This window comes from Serinus canaria, chromosome 26, assembly GCF_022539315.1.
Source record: "Serinus canaria isolate serCan28SL12 chromosome 26, serCan2020, whole genome shotgun sequence".
Lineage (NCBI taxonomy): Eukaryota > Metazoa > Chordata > Aves > Passeriformes > Fringillidae > Serinus > Serinus canaria.
Genome location: NC_066339.1, coordinates 6,308,680 through 6,321,767, shown reverse-complemented (window position 1 = coordinate 6,321,767; position 13,088 = coordinate 6,308,680). Strand labels below are relative to the sequence as shown.

Genomic DNA, 13,088 nt, shown 5'->3' with positions numbered 1-13,088 from the left:
TCTCATTCTTCAGATCAGAAGGTTTTAATAATAATGACAAAAATCAATAAGAAACTAAATTAAACCTGCTGTTTATATTCATCAGGTAATTTGATCGAGAGCCTGCCAATGCAGGTCTCCAGTGCTGTGATAAGTAAATACAAACACAGTACTTTCAGATCACAAAGTTTTAGTGGAACGATCAAGAGCAAATTAAATCAGAGCTATTTTCCACACCAGCCAAATTCCAATTAAATTAGGCCAGATTATTTAATAAGGAAGCCTACAAAACTCTAGCTCTTTATTGATGTAATGATACAGAAATATAAACTTGTGGCTTTCCAGATCACAGCACTTAAATGCAGGGGAAGAATTAAGACTTCAGTAAAACTGGTTTAATTTAAATTCAGCTGGAAGTAAGCACTGAAATTCCTTTTCATCATCATCCTGACTTCTTATTGAGTGTCCAGCAGCAGCCTTCAGCCTGCTCTCCTCCCTGGCTGTGACCCCTCAAGGAGCCAAGTACTTTACTAGGTGAGGGCACCCAAGTTTCCAGTATCCACAACAAGCCAAGTTTGGAAAGGAAAGGAAGTGCCCAAGAAAACCCCAACAACATTTCCTGATGCAACCTCAGTGATAAATCCTGCTCCCATGTAAGAAATCTGTCACATGCCTGGAATCCTTCTGCGCCTTCCAGGTGAGCAAACAGCTTTTTTTTCTTTTTCAGGAAGAAAACTCATGGACTGGGGCTTGGGGTACAAGAAGGGTTAGGGGCAAATGATCATGCAAAGGCAGATGGACATGTCAGAAGATTTCAAATGCTCAGTGCAATCAGCTTATCTGCAGCTGCTAATAGGCAGAAGGGTACAAATTATTTTATTAAAGCTGGAAAAAGCAGAGCTCCTGTTATTTTATTCCTGGGGAAGATTAGTCACACCCTGTTTTCAGTGGATCGCTGAATTATGATCTTAATTCAGTTTATTTATTCCCTTCATCTGATGAGGCCCCAATGCCTCCAGGCTGTCTCAGCAACAAGTACTGGCATCTGAGGATTTTGTTCCCTTTTCAAAAGGTTTTGCTGACAACAGGGGATTTCAGTGCAGATTCCCAGCCTGTCAAAGCAGCAGTCCAGGGAGAGGATCTCTGGGAAGCCTGGGCACTGCTGCAAAAGCAGGGAGAGGTCCTGCTCCCTGCATCCTCTGGAATGTGGGTCTGAGCTTCCAAATAGAAAAGTAAGTTCCACAAAGCTCCATAAATTCCAGTGAATGTTACTGTTATACATTTATTATTCATCTGCTGCATTTCTACTGTCAGGTAATATTAAATGAGACCAGGAGGCTCCTGAGGACTTTGAGAGCAGAATTGTGAATGAAGATCCCTTGAGAGATATGAAAATTGTATGGAGGATTTTGAAGCTGCAGAGGGGGAAAAGCCAAGTGACCCAAGAAGGTTAATGTGCCCCCTTCCCCCTCCCCTTTGCAGGAGGAAAAGGGTAAAACCCTCTGAGAATCTGCACCAAATCCAGGTCATCTGCTCTGCAAAACAGTGATGTACTCACCTGCAGAGAGCTCACAGACATACCCAGAGCAGCAACGCTCCAAAGGCTTCTCTGCACTCCAACAGAGACAGACAGGGAATAACGATGTGTGGTAGCAATCAAATTATCCCTTCAAAGAAATAACAATAACTTCCCAGTTACAGGGGACATACAAACCTTGGAAACCATTAAGAACCACTTCTTCTGTTGATGAATTATCCAGAGTGCACAAAGCTTGCCGAGCTTCACTGTACTGTGCTAATTATAAATTAATATATTACTCATTACACAGTCAGGCTCTACAGTCAACTAATGCAGTGCTGCAAAGAGCCTGTTTTAAAACATCCTCTAGTACTTTTATGATCTAGATGTTTAATTTACTTCTGTTCTGGCTTAAATGCACCCAACATGTCATTCTTTCACAAAGAAATATCCTTGGCTCCATCCGACCTCCTCTGGGGCTCAGCAAAATAGATGAAAGATAAAACTTAGAAAGGCTTCTTGATGCTAAGCAGTTGCATGAGTAATTAACTAAAATAGCATAATTTAACGCTAATTCCTGTGTTACTGATTTTTAAATCACTGTTTATCATGGCAGCATGCTGGAGTGCTTCACCTGAAGCTGTGTCCAGGGAAGGTGAGTACCTGACACCCCCATGCTCAGGGGTATGTTTGTGCGAGATGGGGAGACAGGGAAAGCATGAGCATCCCAGGCAGGACCCCCAGAGGGATGGGAAGAGTGAAGGGCAGAGCTGCTGGCACCTGAAGTGGCTGTTTATTGACGTTAGACTGACTCAGTCTACAACATCTGCATCCCCAGGCCTTGTGCCAGGCAACCTTGTGAAGAGGAACATCAGCCTCGCAGATAAGGAGAAAACTTTACACGGATCTGTCTGGCAGGATGAATAGGGGGAAATGGAGCCCTCTTTCTTGGAAAACAGCCCTTAATTCCGCATTGTTTCAGGGAGCATTCCTGCAGGAACGTGTTTATTTGTTAGACCATTCTTTCCATGCTGTGCTCAACGTAATGGAAACAACAAATACCGAGCAGAGTCACAGAAGTCAGTCTGGAGACTGCCAATTCCTTCTTTCCAAGGAAAGCATCCTGGTGACTCAGCAGCAGGGGCAGATTGGCAGTCCCACAGCAGGGGAACACAGTCCCTGGAGAATCCGCCTTAGTAACACGGTGATGTTGCACTTAGAATGTCTAAGAGCACCCCATGCTGACCAGCAGCTGGACAGGGATGCTGTGAGGGGAAGGCATCAGGAGCTGAGGAGAGGAGCCATGAATGCTGGAGAGGAACTAGAGGGGTGTTGGCCTCAGGCTGGAAGGGTTGGTTAGGAAGGGACCTTAAAGATCGGTATTTCCAACCCCCCAAGAAGGGACCTTAAAGATAACCTTTACCAACCCCACACCGTGGGAAGGGATGCTGCCCACTAGAGCAGGTCCTGAAGGGTACTGAAAAAGCTTTAAAGTGTACTGAAGACCTTAAATCTTGGAATTAGAAGGTGGGAATACAGGTACCACTGAGTCACTTCTGTACTGTGATCGTAATAATCTGATACAGTTTGAAGATCTCTGCCTGAAGACGGCTAAAGCCTGGAGGGCTTCTCAGTTCTGCTTCTGCTTGTAAATTACAATGCAAAAGCCCCTTGACAGGAATCAGTGGTTCCCCTGTGAAACTGAGGCACTGCGGCACACAAATTTTAAGAAACAGACTCAATTTTCCTTTACAGTAGGCAAGTATCGTGTATTTTCATCAGGTTTCATGCTGTCACAGGGGGCAGGGAGGTGCCAAGGTCAGGCTGTGCAAGCGGTGATGTTTACGCTGGCCACTCTTCCCCTCCCAGCCAGGGAGAGGCCAGAGTGTTGTTCTGCATCAGCTAAATCCGCATCCTGCTCACGCTGGAGCGCAGCATCCTGGGTGAAAGGGAGGGAGAGGTTCAGCTTTCAGTCCTCTCACGGTACGTCCCCGCTCCTCCGCAGGCTGCGGGTTATTAATAGCCTGGAATGGCCACGCGTGGGCTGATGAGCGCGACAGGGGTGACAAAGCACCTGGCCCTGGACGGGGATGTTGTCCCGGAGTAGGTGGCTCTGCTGGAATCTTGGGGCGATCCAGTTAGGAAACTCACCTGTCGGCAAAACGCGTGCTCAGGGCCAGCCCGTCCCCCTCTCAGCCCCACCTCCAGCCGGGAAAAGACTTTTCCAGAGCATTTTCTGCTCCGGGATGGCTCATGTCCCCGGGGCTCCCGGCTGGGTGCCGGGTCCCTCGCCGGGAGAGCCCTACTTCCACCTATATCGGCTGCGGGATAACGGCGGGGTCTCATTACCCGGGAGGGCTCGTTCCCCGCCGGCTGCGGGATAACGGCGGGGTCTCATTACCCGGGAGGGCTCGTTCCCCGCCGCCTGCGGGATAACGGCAGGGTTTCTTTACCCGGGAGGGCTCGTTCCCCACCGGCTGCGGGAGATGCGCGTACCGGCTGCGGCGCTGAGCTGCCGCGCCTGCTCCCCCCCCGTACCGCGGCGGGGGGGAGGCGGGGCGGGGCGGCGGGCTCGGCTCGGCCCGGCTCGGTTTGGCTCCGCTCGGTCGGGCTCGGGATGCTGCTGCGGGTGCGCGCCGCCGTGGCGCAGCTGGCGGCGGGGCTGGGCGCGGGGCCTGGCGCGCAGACCCCCGCAGAACCCCGGGGCAGCGGGGCCGGGGCTCGGGGATCGCCGCCGCCAGCCGCCTTCTGCCGGCCGGCCTTCCTCCAGCTGACTCCCGAGGAGCTGCGCCGCGCCGACGACCACACGGGGCGGGCGGTGCAGAGCCCCCGCGACGGGCGCCGCCGCCTGCCCTGGAGCACGGGATACGCAGAGTGAGCGGGGCCGGGAGCGGCGTGTGCAGCCTGGGGAGGGCGGGATGGCACCGCTCGGCACTGGGGCCTTGGGCACGAAAGTGGGTCGCGGCGGGCGGTGAGCTGCGGCTGCCCCTTTTCCAGCAGCAGCGGCGAGGAGCGGGAGCTGTGGGTGCCCGTGACGGGACAGCGTCAGCGAGGGGCTGAGCTCTTACCGATCCCCGAGGGGGGCAGGTTTTTCTGCACGTTTTGTTTTCTGCGCTCTCTGCACAACACCCGCTGTCACAGATGGGTACCGAGGGCAAGGAAGCTGCGGCGCCTCTGGCAGGACTCGTGGGGAGCAGGGAGCTGGGGATTTCTTGGGAGTGACACTACTTGAGACTTCCCCTTCAAGGACCTGATTGTCTTCTTTCACTAGCTGCGAGTTTCAGCCCTAACTGAAAGCGGGCGGGAAGGTCAGACTTTGAAGGCTTTTGCTGCTTATTGATGTCAGCCCACTCCCGCAATCCCTTCCTCCAGCTGATCTTCCCAATATCCTAGAGAGCTTTATGAGATATTGATTTTCCCCTGGAGACAGTGGGGTAGGAGGACCCAGAGTGGAAAAAGTCTCTTTTTCTGTGCCCCAAGAGTTCTTTCTGCAAACCACTTGGAAGGTCTGCCCAAAGAAAAATCACCCTGCTGTGTTTACAGCTTCTTCCTGTGAGCAGGTTCTGCAATCTAGACCTGAAATCTGCTGTGTCAGCACTGGCTGGGAAAAGTCACTGTGAATCTTTTGCAAAAGTTCTTCTGGTTTCATCATCATCATCACCTTCTCCCCACCTTCCCTGAGCCCCCTGCTCCCCCCAAAAGGTGATGGGACATGGGTGAGGCTGTGATTCTCTCTGTGTGTCCCAGGGGATGTATATCTGAGGCTGATACAGGTTTTGGGGCAATTATTCTGCCTGGGGCAGTGCTAGGGACCTTCAGCAAACCCAGTTTATTTCTGGTCACCTCCCTTGGTAGGTGTGTGGACAACTGCTCCTCCCTGGACCCAGCTGTGGGTGGGACTCAGTGCTGCTCCTGGCCCCAGGTCAACCCACACAACTGGTCTGAGACACCTGGGACAGGACAGGAGCACCTGTGCAGGGCACCCCTGGCATCTCTGGGGACACGGGGGCATGTGTGGAGGGTTGGGGGTAAAGGTGCTGTGGGATGGAACATGATGTGAAAGAAAGGGTCTTTACACATTTCTTTCTCCTGGCAGGGTGATAAATGCAGGGAAGAGCCAGCACAATGAGGACCAGGCGTGCTGTGAGGTGGTGTTTGTGGAGCAGAGGCCCAGCCCAAGGGGCTGGCTGTCATCCAGGGAAGGCAGCGGGGAGCTGGATGGGGTGAGAGCCTGGTGGTTCACAAGCAGGGACACAGCAGGGAAGATGCCCAGCAGCAGGGCATGAGATGGGACACACGGCAATGTGTGCACACTGGGGATTCCCTTGGTTTGTGGCCCTTCTCTCTGCCTGCTCCTCCATCCTCCACGCCCTGTGACAGGGCTGGCCCAGGGAGAGCAGTGGCCCACATGCCCTGGTGGGCTGCAGAGGTGGCTGCTGTGCTGGCACCGTGGTGCCTCCGAAGGCACGAGGGTTCTGACGCAGGGCTGGGCTCCAGCCAGGGCTCAGCTGTGTCCAGGCACCCTTGGTCAGCTGCTCACATTGCTCCTGCCTGCACTGAGACCTGTGGGACTCGAGTCACTGTCCTCAGCTGGTAGCACCAGCTGCTCTGAATTCCCCATGCCATCTGCTTCCTCGCAGGCTCATTTAGCTTTCCCTCTTCTCCCTGCAGGGCAGGAAAGGTTTTTATTTCCACTACTGGGCGTTGTTTGATGGCCACGCAGGCAGCGGTGCTGCTGTCATGGCATCCGAGAGGCTCCACCTGCACATCTGTGAGCAGCTCCGGGAGCTCGTGGAGATCCTGCAGGACCCCTCCCCACCTCCCATCTGCCTCCCACATGACACACAGGCCGGTTCTGCAGACCCAAACCAGATGTCCAATGCAGAGGACCGTGGGGAGGTCCTGAACGATGCTGTGCCACGGTTTCACCTGGAGAAAGCAGTGTCCCATGAGAGCCTGGTGATCGGTGCCATTGAGAATGCCTTCAAGCACATGGTGAGCGTCCTCTGCCTGTGGGATCATCCAGAGCATCCCCTGAGAGCCCCTCTTTGCTGTCTGTGTCTGCATCAGCTTGACCCCACTGGTAAAAGGCAGCTCTGCAGCAAGGAGGGGACTGCAGGGAGGGCTCCAAGCATGGTGGTCTCAGAGAGGGCTCTGTGATACTCTGCATTTTGAGCTTTCAGAATGTAGAGGCTTTGGGCTCCAGGCCTGTGTGGTGCAGAAGGCTCCACTACACTTTGTCCCAGGAGGCCCAGCTGCTCCCCTCCTGTCTTGCTCTTTCCTGCCCCGGTGAAGCCACATCCCTGGCTGCCCCACAAGACCCCTGGCCCCTCAGGCCCTACAGCCACTCCACGGCAGTGTGGGGAAAGGTGCCCTTGCTGGTCACTGCTTCCCACCTGGAGCAGCCAGGTGCTTTCTGGGGCTGCCCCCTACCCTGCAGCCTCTCTGTCTCCCCAGGACGAGCAGATCGAGCGGGAGCGGGCGTCCCTGCACCTGCCTGGGGGGTGCTGTGCCCTGGCTGCCATCTACCTCATGGGCAAGTTCTACGTGGCCAACGCTGGGGACAGCAGGTACAGCCCCCCAGGGCAGCCCTCAGCTTTGCTCAGGGACTGGGGACACCCCAGGAGAGTGGGGTGGTGCCAGAGGGATGGCTGGTGAGGAACACCCAGCTCCATCCCTTTTAGGGGAGGGTGGAGGTGGCAGAACTGGGAAGAGTCATCCCCTGCCTGCTCCATGCCCCGGGGACAATGTGCTCTGCTGTGATCTCTGTGTTTGCTGTAGAGCTGCAGAATTACCTCCCAAAATCTGGGATGTGCTCCCTTCTTTCCTAATCACATCCTCTCTGCTACGCAGATGGCTCTGGACACCCTGGCCCCTGCTGCTGGCACTGGCCTGGGCTGCAGGCTGGAGAGTGAAAACTGCACTCAGCAAAGCTTTCATTTTAGAGTACACTTCATACCAGTGACCTGTTTCAGGAGAAGGACACAATCTGTGTGCAGCAGGAGCCTGGAGCCCGAGAGCTTCAGTTGCTGTGTGTATTTCCAGGGGTGGGCTACTGTAACTGCAGAGTGTGCCCACAGCCCCAAGCAATGGCAGAAGGGCAGGTCCACCTGACACTAAAGGTGACACTGCAGGTGAAGCTGGTTTGAACTGCCCTGTATTTATCACTGGATCAAAGAATGGTTTGGGTAGGAAAGGACCTTAAAGTTCATCTTGTTCTACCCCCTGCCATTTGCAGACACTTTCCACTAGACCAGGTTGTCCCAAGCCCTGTCTGACCTGGCATTGAACGTTTCCAAAAATGGGGCAGCTACAGCTCCTCTGGGTATTTACTGTAGGTTACCTTGTCCTCAGCAATGTCAGACCAGCAAATACAGGCTCTGGTCAATTTTCTGAGGCTGGATGTGCTTCCAGCTCTGGGACAGAGAAGGAGGAGTTCCCTTGTTCTGGGTGCAGGTCCCTCTCCACGGCAGCAGCACCCAGGCTGCAGGATGTCAGCATGCACAGTGCTGGGGTTGTAACCGTGCCTCTGGGTAACAGCCTGTGCTGCCTTCTCAGGCATCAGACACTGCCAGAGCCCAGCCTGGCCTTACATCACTGGAGGAGACTCACAGCCACCAGTGCTGGAGGTCCTTGGGCCTACCATGACATCCAGAGACATCACATAATCAGACCTTTATGTTTTCTTGAGACATTAAACTGCACGAGCAGACCCAGCAGCAAGTGACAGTGCTGGTGAGGGTTGGGCACATGTGCCTGTCTCCTGCCACAGGCAATTTCTGCCCCTGCTGTGTGCAGCTCCCCTCCAAAGGGAGCCTTTGTGCTGCTCCTTTTCTAACGATATTCTGTCCTTTAATTTGGTCTGCTTCATTCCCCTCTGCCTCATGTTTCTCTCCATTTCCCCTTCCTCCTTGCCCCTCTCCTGCAGGAGGGAGAGATGCCATGCCCTGCCCAGGGGGAACAGTGACTCCAGGAAGCAGCCCCCACCTCAGGCTGGGAATAGGGGGAGCAGCAGAGGGGAAGGGGTTGCACCACTCCTGGGAATCAGCCCTGGAGCGCCAGGCTCAGCTCCTCCACCAAGTCTCCTTCTCTCTAATCTCATCCTTCCATGTTTCATTGCAGGGCCATTATCATCCGTAATGGGGAAATCATTCCAATGTCCAGGGAGTTTACTCCAGAGACAGAGAGGCAGAGGCTGCAGTTTTTAGTAAGAAAGACCTTTCTTCTAACCTCATTCCTGCTGAAACACCTCCTGGCCTCTTCCCAGTGCCCTGTGCTGCCTGCTGGACTGCTGCCATGGTGGGGTTCTGCACCCGAGGGCAGCCCCATGGCTGGGACCTGCTGCTGGCACTTGTCCATCCCAGACTGCTTCCTGGGATGGGAAGAGGCCCTGGGATGCAGGGAGCTGGCATGGGGGCATCTTTGGCTGGCAGAGCCCTGGTTTGCTGTGTCAGAGGAGCTGCAGTGCTCCTGCTCAGTCCTACTTTCTTCCCTGGCTGCTCCCTGGAGACTCACAGCTGATGTGTGCCAGCGGGTTTCTGTCTTTGGCCCTGAAAGCTCCCTGTCCCTCTCCTGGATGAACCCCCTGATGCCACCCAGAGAGACTCTAAGGTTATAAAGACCTCTCTGAGGGCAGCACAGGGGAGGAGGAGTTTATGTTGGAGAAGAAGGTCTTGCTGGGTGAAATTTCCTGGCTTGCAATGTACTTGGAAAAACACTGAGGTGTTTTTTCTGGAATCTATTTTTGAATGACCAAGAGGAGGGAACTGCTGTGATCAGAATCCTCCCCAGCTGGCTGCAAGGGGCCGGGCACAGCCTGGGGACAGGCACAGGCTGCTCTGCTGGTGATGCTGAGGCTGTGGTCAGGGCTCCCCCAGAGTGGGCTGGGGGTCTCTGTGCCTCTGCCCCAACCCCCTGCCATCCCATTTTCCCAAGGGATCTCCTCTTCTCTTCCTGCTTTTCTTTCCCCTTTGGCATTTTCCAGCACTCCCTGTTCCTGGTCCCCTCCACACTGTGCTCCGTGAGGGCTCGGGGCTGCCCTGGGTAGGGCTCTGTGCTGCTGCTTGTCCCTTGTCATGGTCACAGCTGGGACTCTGTTTCAGAAAAGACCCACCACTCTTTTCCTGGGGTGAGTGCCATGCCCTGCACTGAGCCGGGGATCCTGGAAGGTTTGCAGCGGACTCCTTCTGGGAAAATTCCATCTTCTCCTGGAATTTGGAGACCTTTATTTCCCAAAACTCTCTATGCAAAAGCTTTACCTTCTTGCTGAGTGCTGGCATGGCTGTCCTCAGCTCCAGTTTCCCCTCTGGCTTAGCACAGGTGGGTGGTTTGAAGCTGCTTTACCAGCACCCGTTCAGGTGGCTCCAGAGCAGCAGACGTTATCCCACCAGTGGATGGTGGATCCTGATGTGGCAGCGCTGGATCCACAGATCCTGCTCTCCCAGCCCTGTGGCTGAGCCAACACTCCTTCCTGCAGGCACTGCTGAGGCCCGAGCTGCTGGGGAAGGAGTTCACGCACCTGGAGTTTCCCCGCAGGATCCAGCCCAAGGAGCTGGGGAAGAAGATGCTCTACAGGGACCAGAACATGAATGGCTGGTAACCCCAACCCACCAGTGGCACTGGGGTCCTGCTGTGGTGGCTGCTCATCTCTGGCATCCCATCCCATGGGCGGGGGCTCTGCCACACTGGGTACCCAGGTTCCAGGTGGTCAGAGGAGGTGCTGGAAGCTTCACCTGCTGACACCTCGTCTCTTATTTTAACCAGGGCTTACAAAAAGATAGAAGAGGATGACCTAAAGTTTCCACTTATCTTTGGGGAAGGCAAAAAGGTAAAGTACTGTGGCAGAAGCTTAACAGGGGTTGTTTCCTGTCTGCTCTCACTGTTTTGGGGGATTTCAGCCCATTTTTGGTAGTGCTATCATCACCGATTCTCCACTGGGAATGGAACTGGAGATAAAGCTGCTTCAAGTGCTCTTTTGATTCCACCATTCTCCAGGCTCGGATGATGGCCACGATTGGAGTCACAAGAGGCCTGGGAGACCACGACCTCAAGGTGTTCAGCTCCAACATCCACATCAAGCCTTTCCTGTCCTGCTTCCCAGAGGTAAGCCTGGCTGCCAGCAGCTTCTCACCCAGGGGCCCCTGCAATGGCCAGAGCCACTTGGCAGGCCCAGATCCACGACACGTCCAGGGCAGCAGGAGCCTCCTCTGCCCCTCTGCCTCTCACCCTTGTGTCCTGCCCTGTTGCCTGCCAGGTCAGGGTTTATGACCTCACGCAGTACGAGCACTGCCCTGACGATGTCCTGGTGCTGGGCACCGACGGGCTCTGGGATGTCACCAATGACAAGGAGGTGGCTGGTGTGGTGATGGAGGTGCTGACCAGCTATGAGCCCAACGACCCATGCAGGTGAGCTGCAGGTGGGCAGGGGGACGGGCATGTCGTGCACTCCACCACCTCCCCTGGCCTGGCTCCTTGCAGCAGTGGCCACACAGAGTGCATTGCTCCCCTCGATGTGCATATCTGAGCCTGGATCTCTCCAAGGGACCCTTTCCTGCAGCTCTAGCTGCTCCAGCTTCTCCCTCCTTGCCAGGATGCTGCATCAGGGGTCTGGGGTCACTGCTGAGCCGTGCTGTGCTGTGCCTCCAGGTACACCATGGTGGCCCAGGAGCTGGTGGTGCGCTCACGGGGGGTGCTGAAGGAGCGTGGCTGGCGGCTGGCCAATGACAAGCTGGGCTCTGGTGATGACATCTCTGTTTTTGTGATCCCCCTGGGTGGCCCTGGCAACTACACGTGATGCTGAATGAGCCTGGGGTAGCTCACCTTGCCTGGATGGAGACACTGTGCAGTGGGACACTGAGGCTCAGGGCCAACCTCCTCTAAGCACTCGTTTTTTGAGCCAACTGCAAGAAGAGCAAGAAACCTGGAGCCTCAGTCAGTGCTCCTGTCCAGAGCATCCCCCTCCATGTGCTTGGACCCCAGTCCAGGTGGAGATGGAGAGGCCTTGGATAGAGTGTGACCACTGGGGTTGAGGGATGTTCTTATGCTGCTACTTTCTCAATGCTCTGAAAAGCCTGAAGGCTCCTTGGCTCCTCAGCATGTCCTTTGCCTCTTGCCATGGCTGTGCTGGCTGCAGCCCTGTGTGACAGCCATGGGCCTGCTGGGGCACTCATACCTGCTACAGTCACCCCCTGTCTCCTGCCCTGGGATGCTTTGGCCAGTGACACTGAAGCTGCTGTTGGAGGTGGGAGCCGGGGCTCAGATAGGATGTGACTGGGAGTAAAGCCCCACAGGCAGCTGGGCAGTGCTAAACCTAACACAAGTCCAGGTGTGGCCCCACAATGGCCATCCCAGCCTTGTGCTCCCAATTTTCAGCCCCTCACACCTTCATTCTGTCATGGACTTTGCCTCAGTCTCCAGGCTGGGAGATTGGAGCAGCGACCAAAGTCTGCCGTGCACCCCGAGCCCTGAGCAGGGATAAGCAACTGCACCAGCACTGTCTGTGCCACAGGTTCTACCCCTGTTCTCTCATGCCTGGGGTCACTGCAGTGCTTCTGGAGCCAATTGTTTGTTAACTGCAGAGCTGAGCTGGAAAAGGTCTAAATCCTTTCTGGGTGTGGGGAGTCTATGAATGTATGTCTGTATTTTGGAGTGGTTCTGAGTTAGCAGCCTCGCACAGAGCAGCCCTATTCAGGTGAGCTTAACAGCTTAACTGCACTGGATCTGCTTAGCCCAGGGCTGGGAACCCACAGTAAAAGCAGCTTGGTGTGACCAGGGCAGGAAAAGACAGCGCCCATGTTTTCCTCGATGGTCTCAGAACTGGCGCAGAGGGGAGCTGAGCAGTTGATCTCTGCACTGGACTTTTGCATCACACACATCTCTAACCTGGAGCATCCATTTCCCAGACCTCTGCAGAGTCCTGAACATCCCAGAGAGGGATTGTCCCATCCTGGCAGTGTGGCAATGGGGAGAGCTGGACCATGGTCCCTTGTTTGGGAAAGGCTCTGTGGCACCATCCTGTCACCAGGTGCAGCCAGCTCTTGTCAAATGTCACCTCTAGTGAAGGTTGTTTGTGGCCTGCAACCAGCGAGATGTAAATAAACTGGGTGCACACAATGGAAAGTGAAAATTACGCAGCAGATTAGAACCTGTTGGCACCCATGCTGAAGGGAGTGGTGCTGGGGCCGGGAGCCTGTCCTTGTGGAGCACTGTGTGTTTAAATAAAGATTTTGCCACTCGCAGTCCTACTTCCAAGTCTCTCTTTGCAGAGCTCCTGCAAAGACGACTTACCGAAAAGCCAATTAGCTCTGACTAATTTATGTAGGCAGGCAAACAGGCAGAGCCATGTGTGCTGCTGTCCATCTGCCCTTGGCACTGCTCCGAGCCCACGCGGTGCCCATCCAGCGGGCAGTGGGAGCCGTGGTGTGCTGGCAGTCTCAGCACGGTGCTCAGGGGGACCTGGAGCCCTGGCTGGGAGGCAGCAGAATGGCCAGTCCGGCGGGAACAGGAGCACCACACACCGAATGGGAGGGAGAAAAGGCCAATGGTTTTCCTGGCTGCGGGGGAGGCAGTGGGGCAGGCTGTGGCGCTGAGG

General features: G+C 55.1%; 1 protein-coding gene across 1 annotated transcript; it reads left to right on the top strand.

Moving 5' to 3' along the window:
* The first annotated feature begins 4,115 nt into the window (after positions 1 to 4,115).
* On the top strand, positions 4,116 to 12,541 carry PPM1J (protein phosphatase, Mg2+/Mn2+ dependent 1J). Its single transcript, XM_009098381.4, has 10 exons — positions 4,116 to 4,372; positions 5,595 to 5,721; positions 6,170 to 6,493; positions 6,956 to 7,068; positions 8,621 to 8,705; positions 9,975 to 10,093; positions 10,262 to 10,325; positions 10,493 to 10,600; positions 10,752 to 10,903; positions 11,144 to 12,541. Exons 1-10 carry the CDS (start codon positions 4,116 to 4,118, stop codon positions 11,289 to 11,291), a joined length of 1,497 nt encoding a protein of 498 aa, XP_009096629.3. The 3' UTR covers positions 11,292 to 12,541.
* Positions 12,542 to 13,088: the final 547 nt, after the last annotated feature.

Coding starts and splice junctions, on each gene's coding strand:
- PPM1J (XM_009098381.4), top strand. CDS start 4,116: ATGCTGCTGCGGGTGCGCGCCGCCGTGGCGCAGCTGGCGGCGGGGCTG. Junction 6,494..6,955: donor AGAATGCCTTCAAGCACATG/GTGAGCGTCCTC, acceptor CTGTCTCCCCAG/GACGAGCAGATCGAGCGGGA. Junction 8,706..9,974: donor GGCAGAGGCTGCAGTTTTTA/GTAAGAAAGACC, acceptor TCCTTCCTGCAG/GCACTGCTGAGGCCCGAGCT.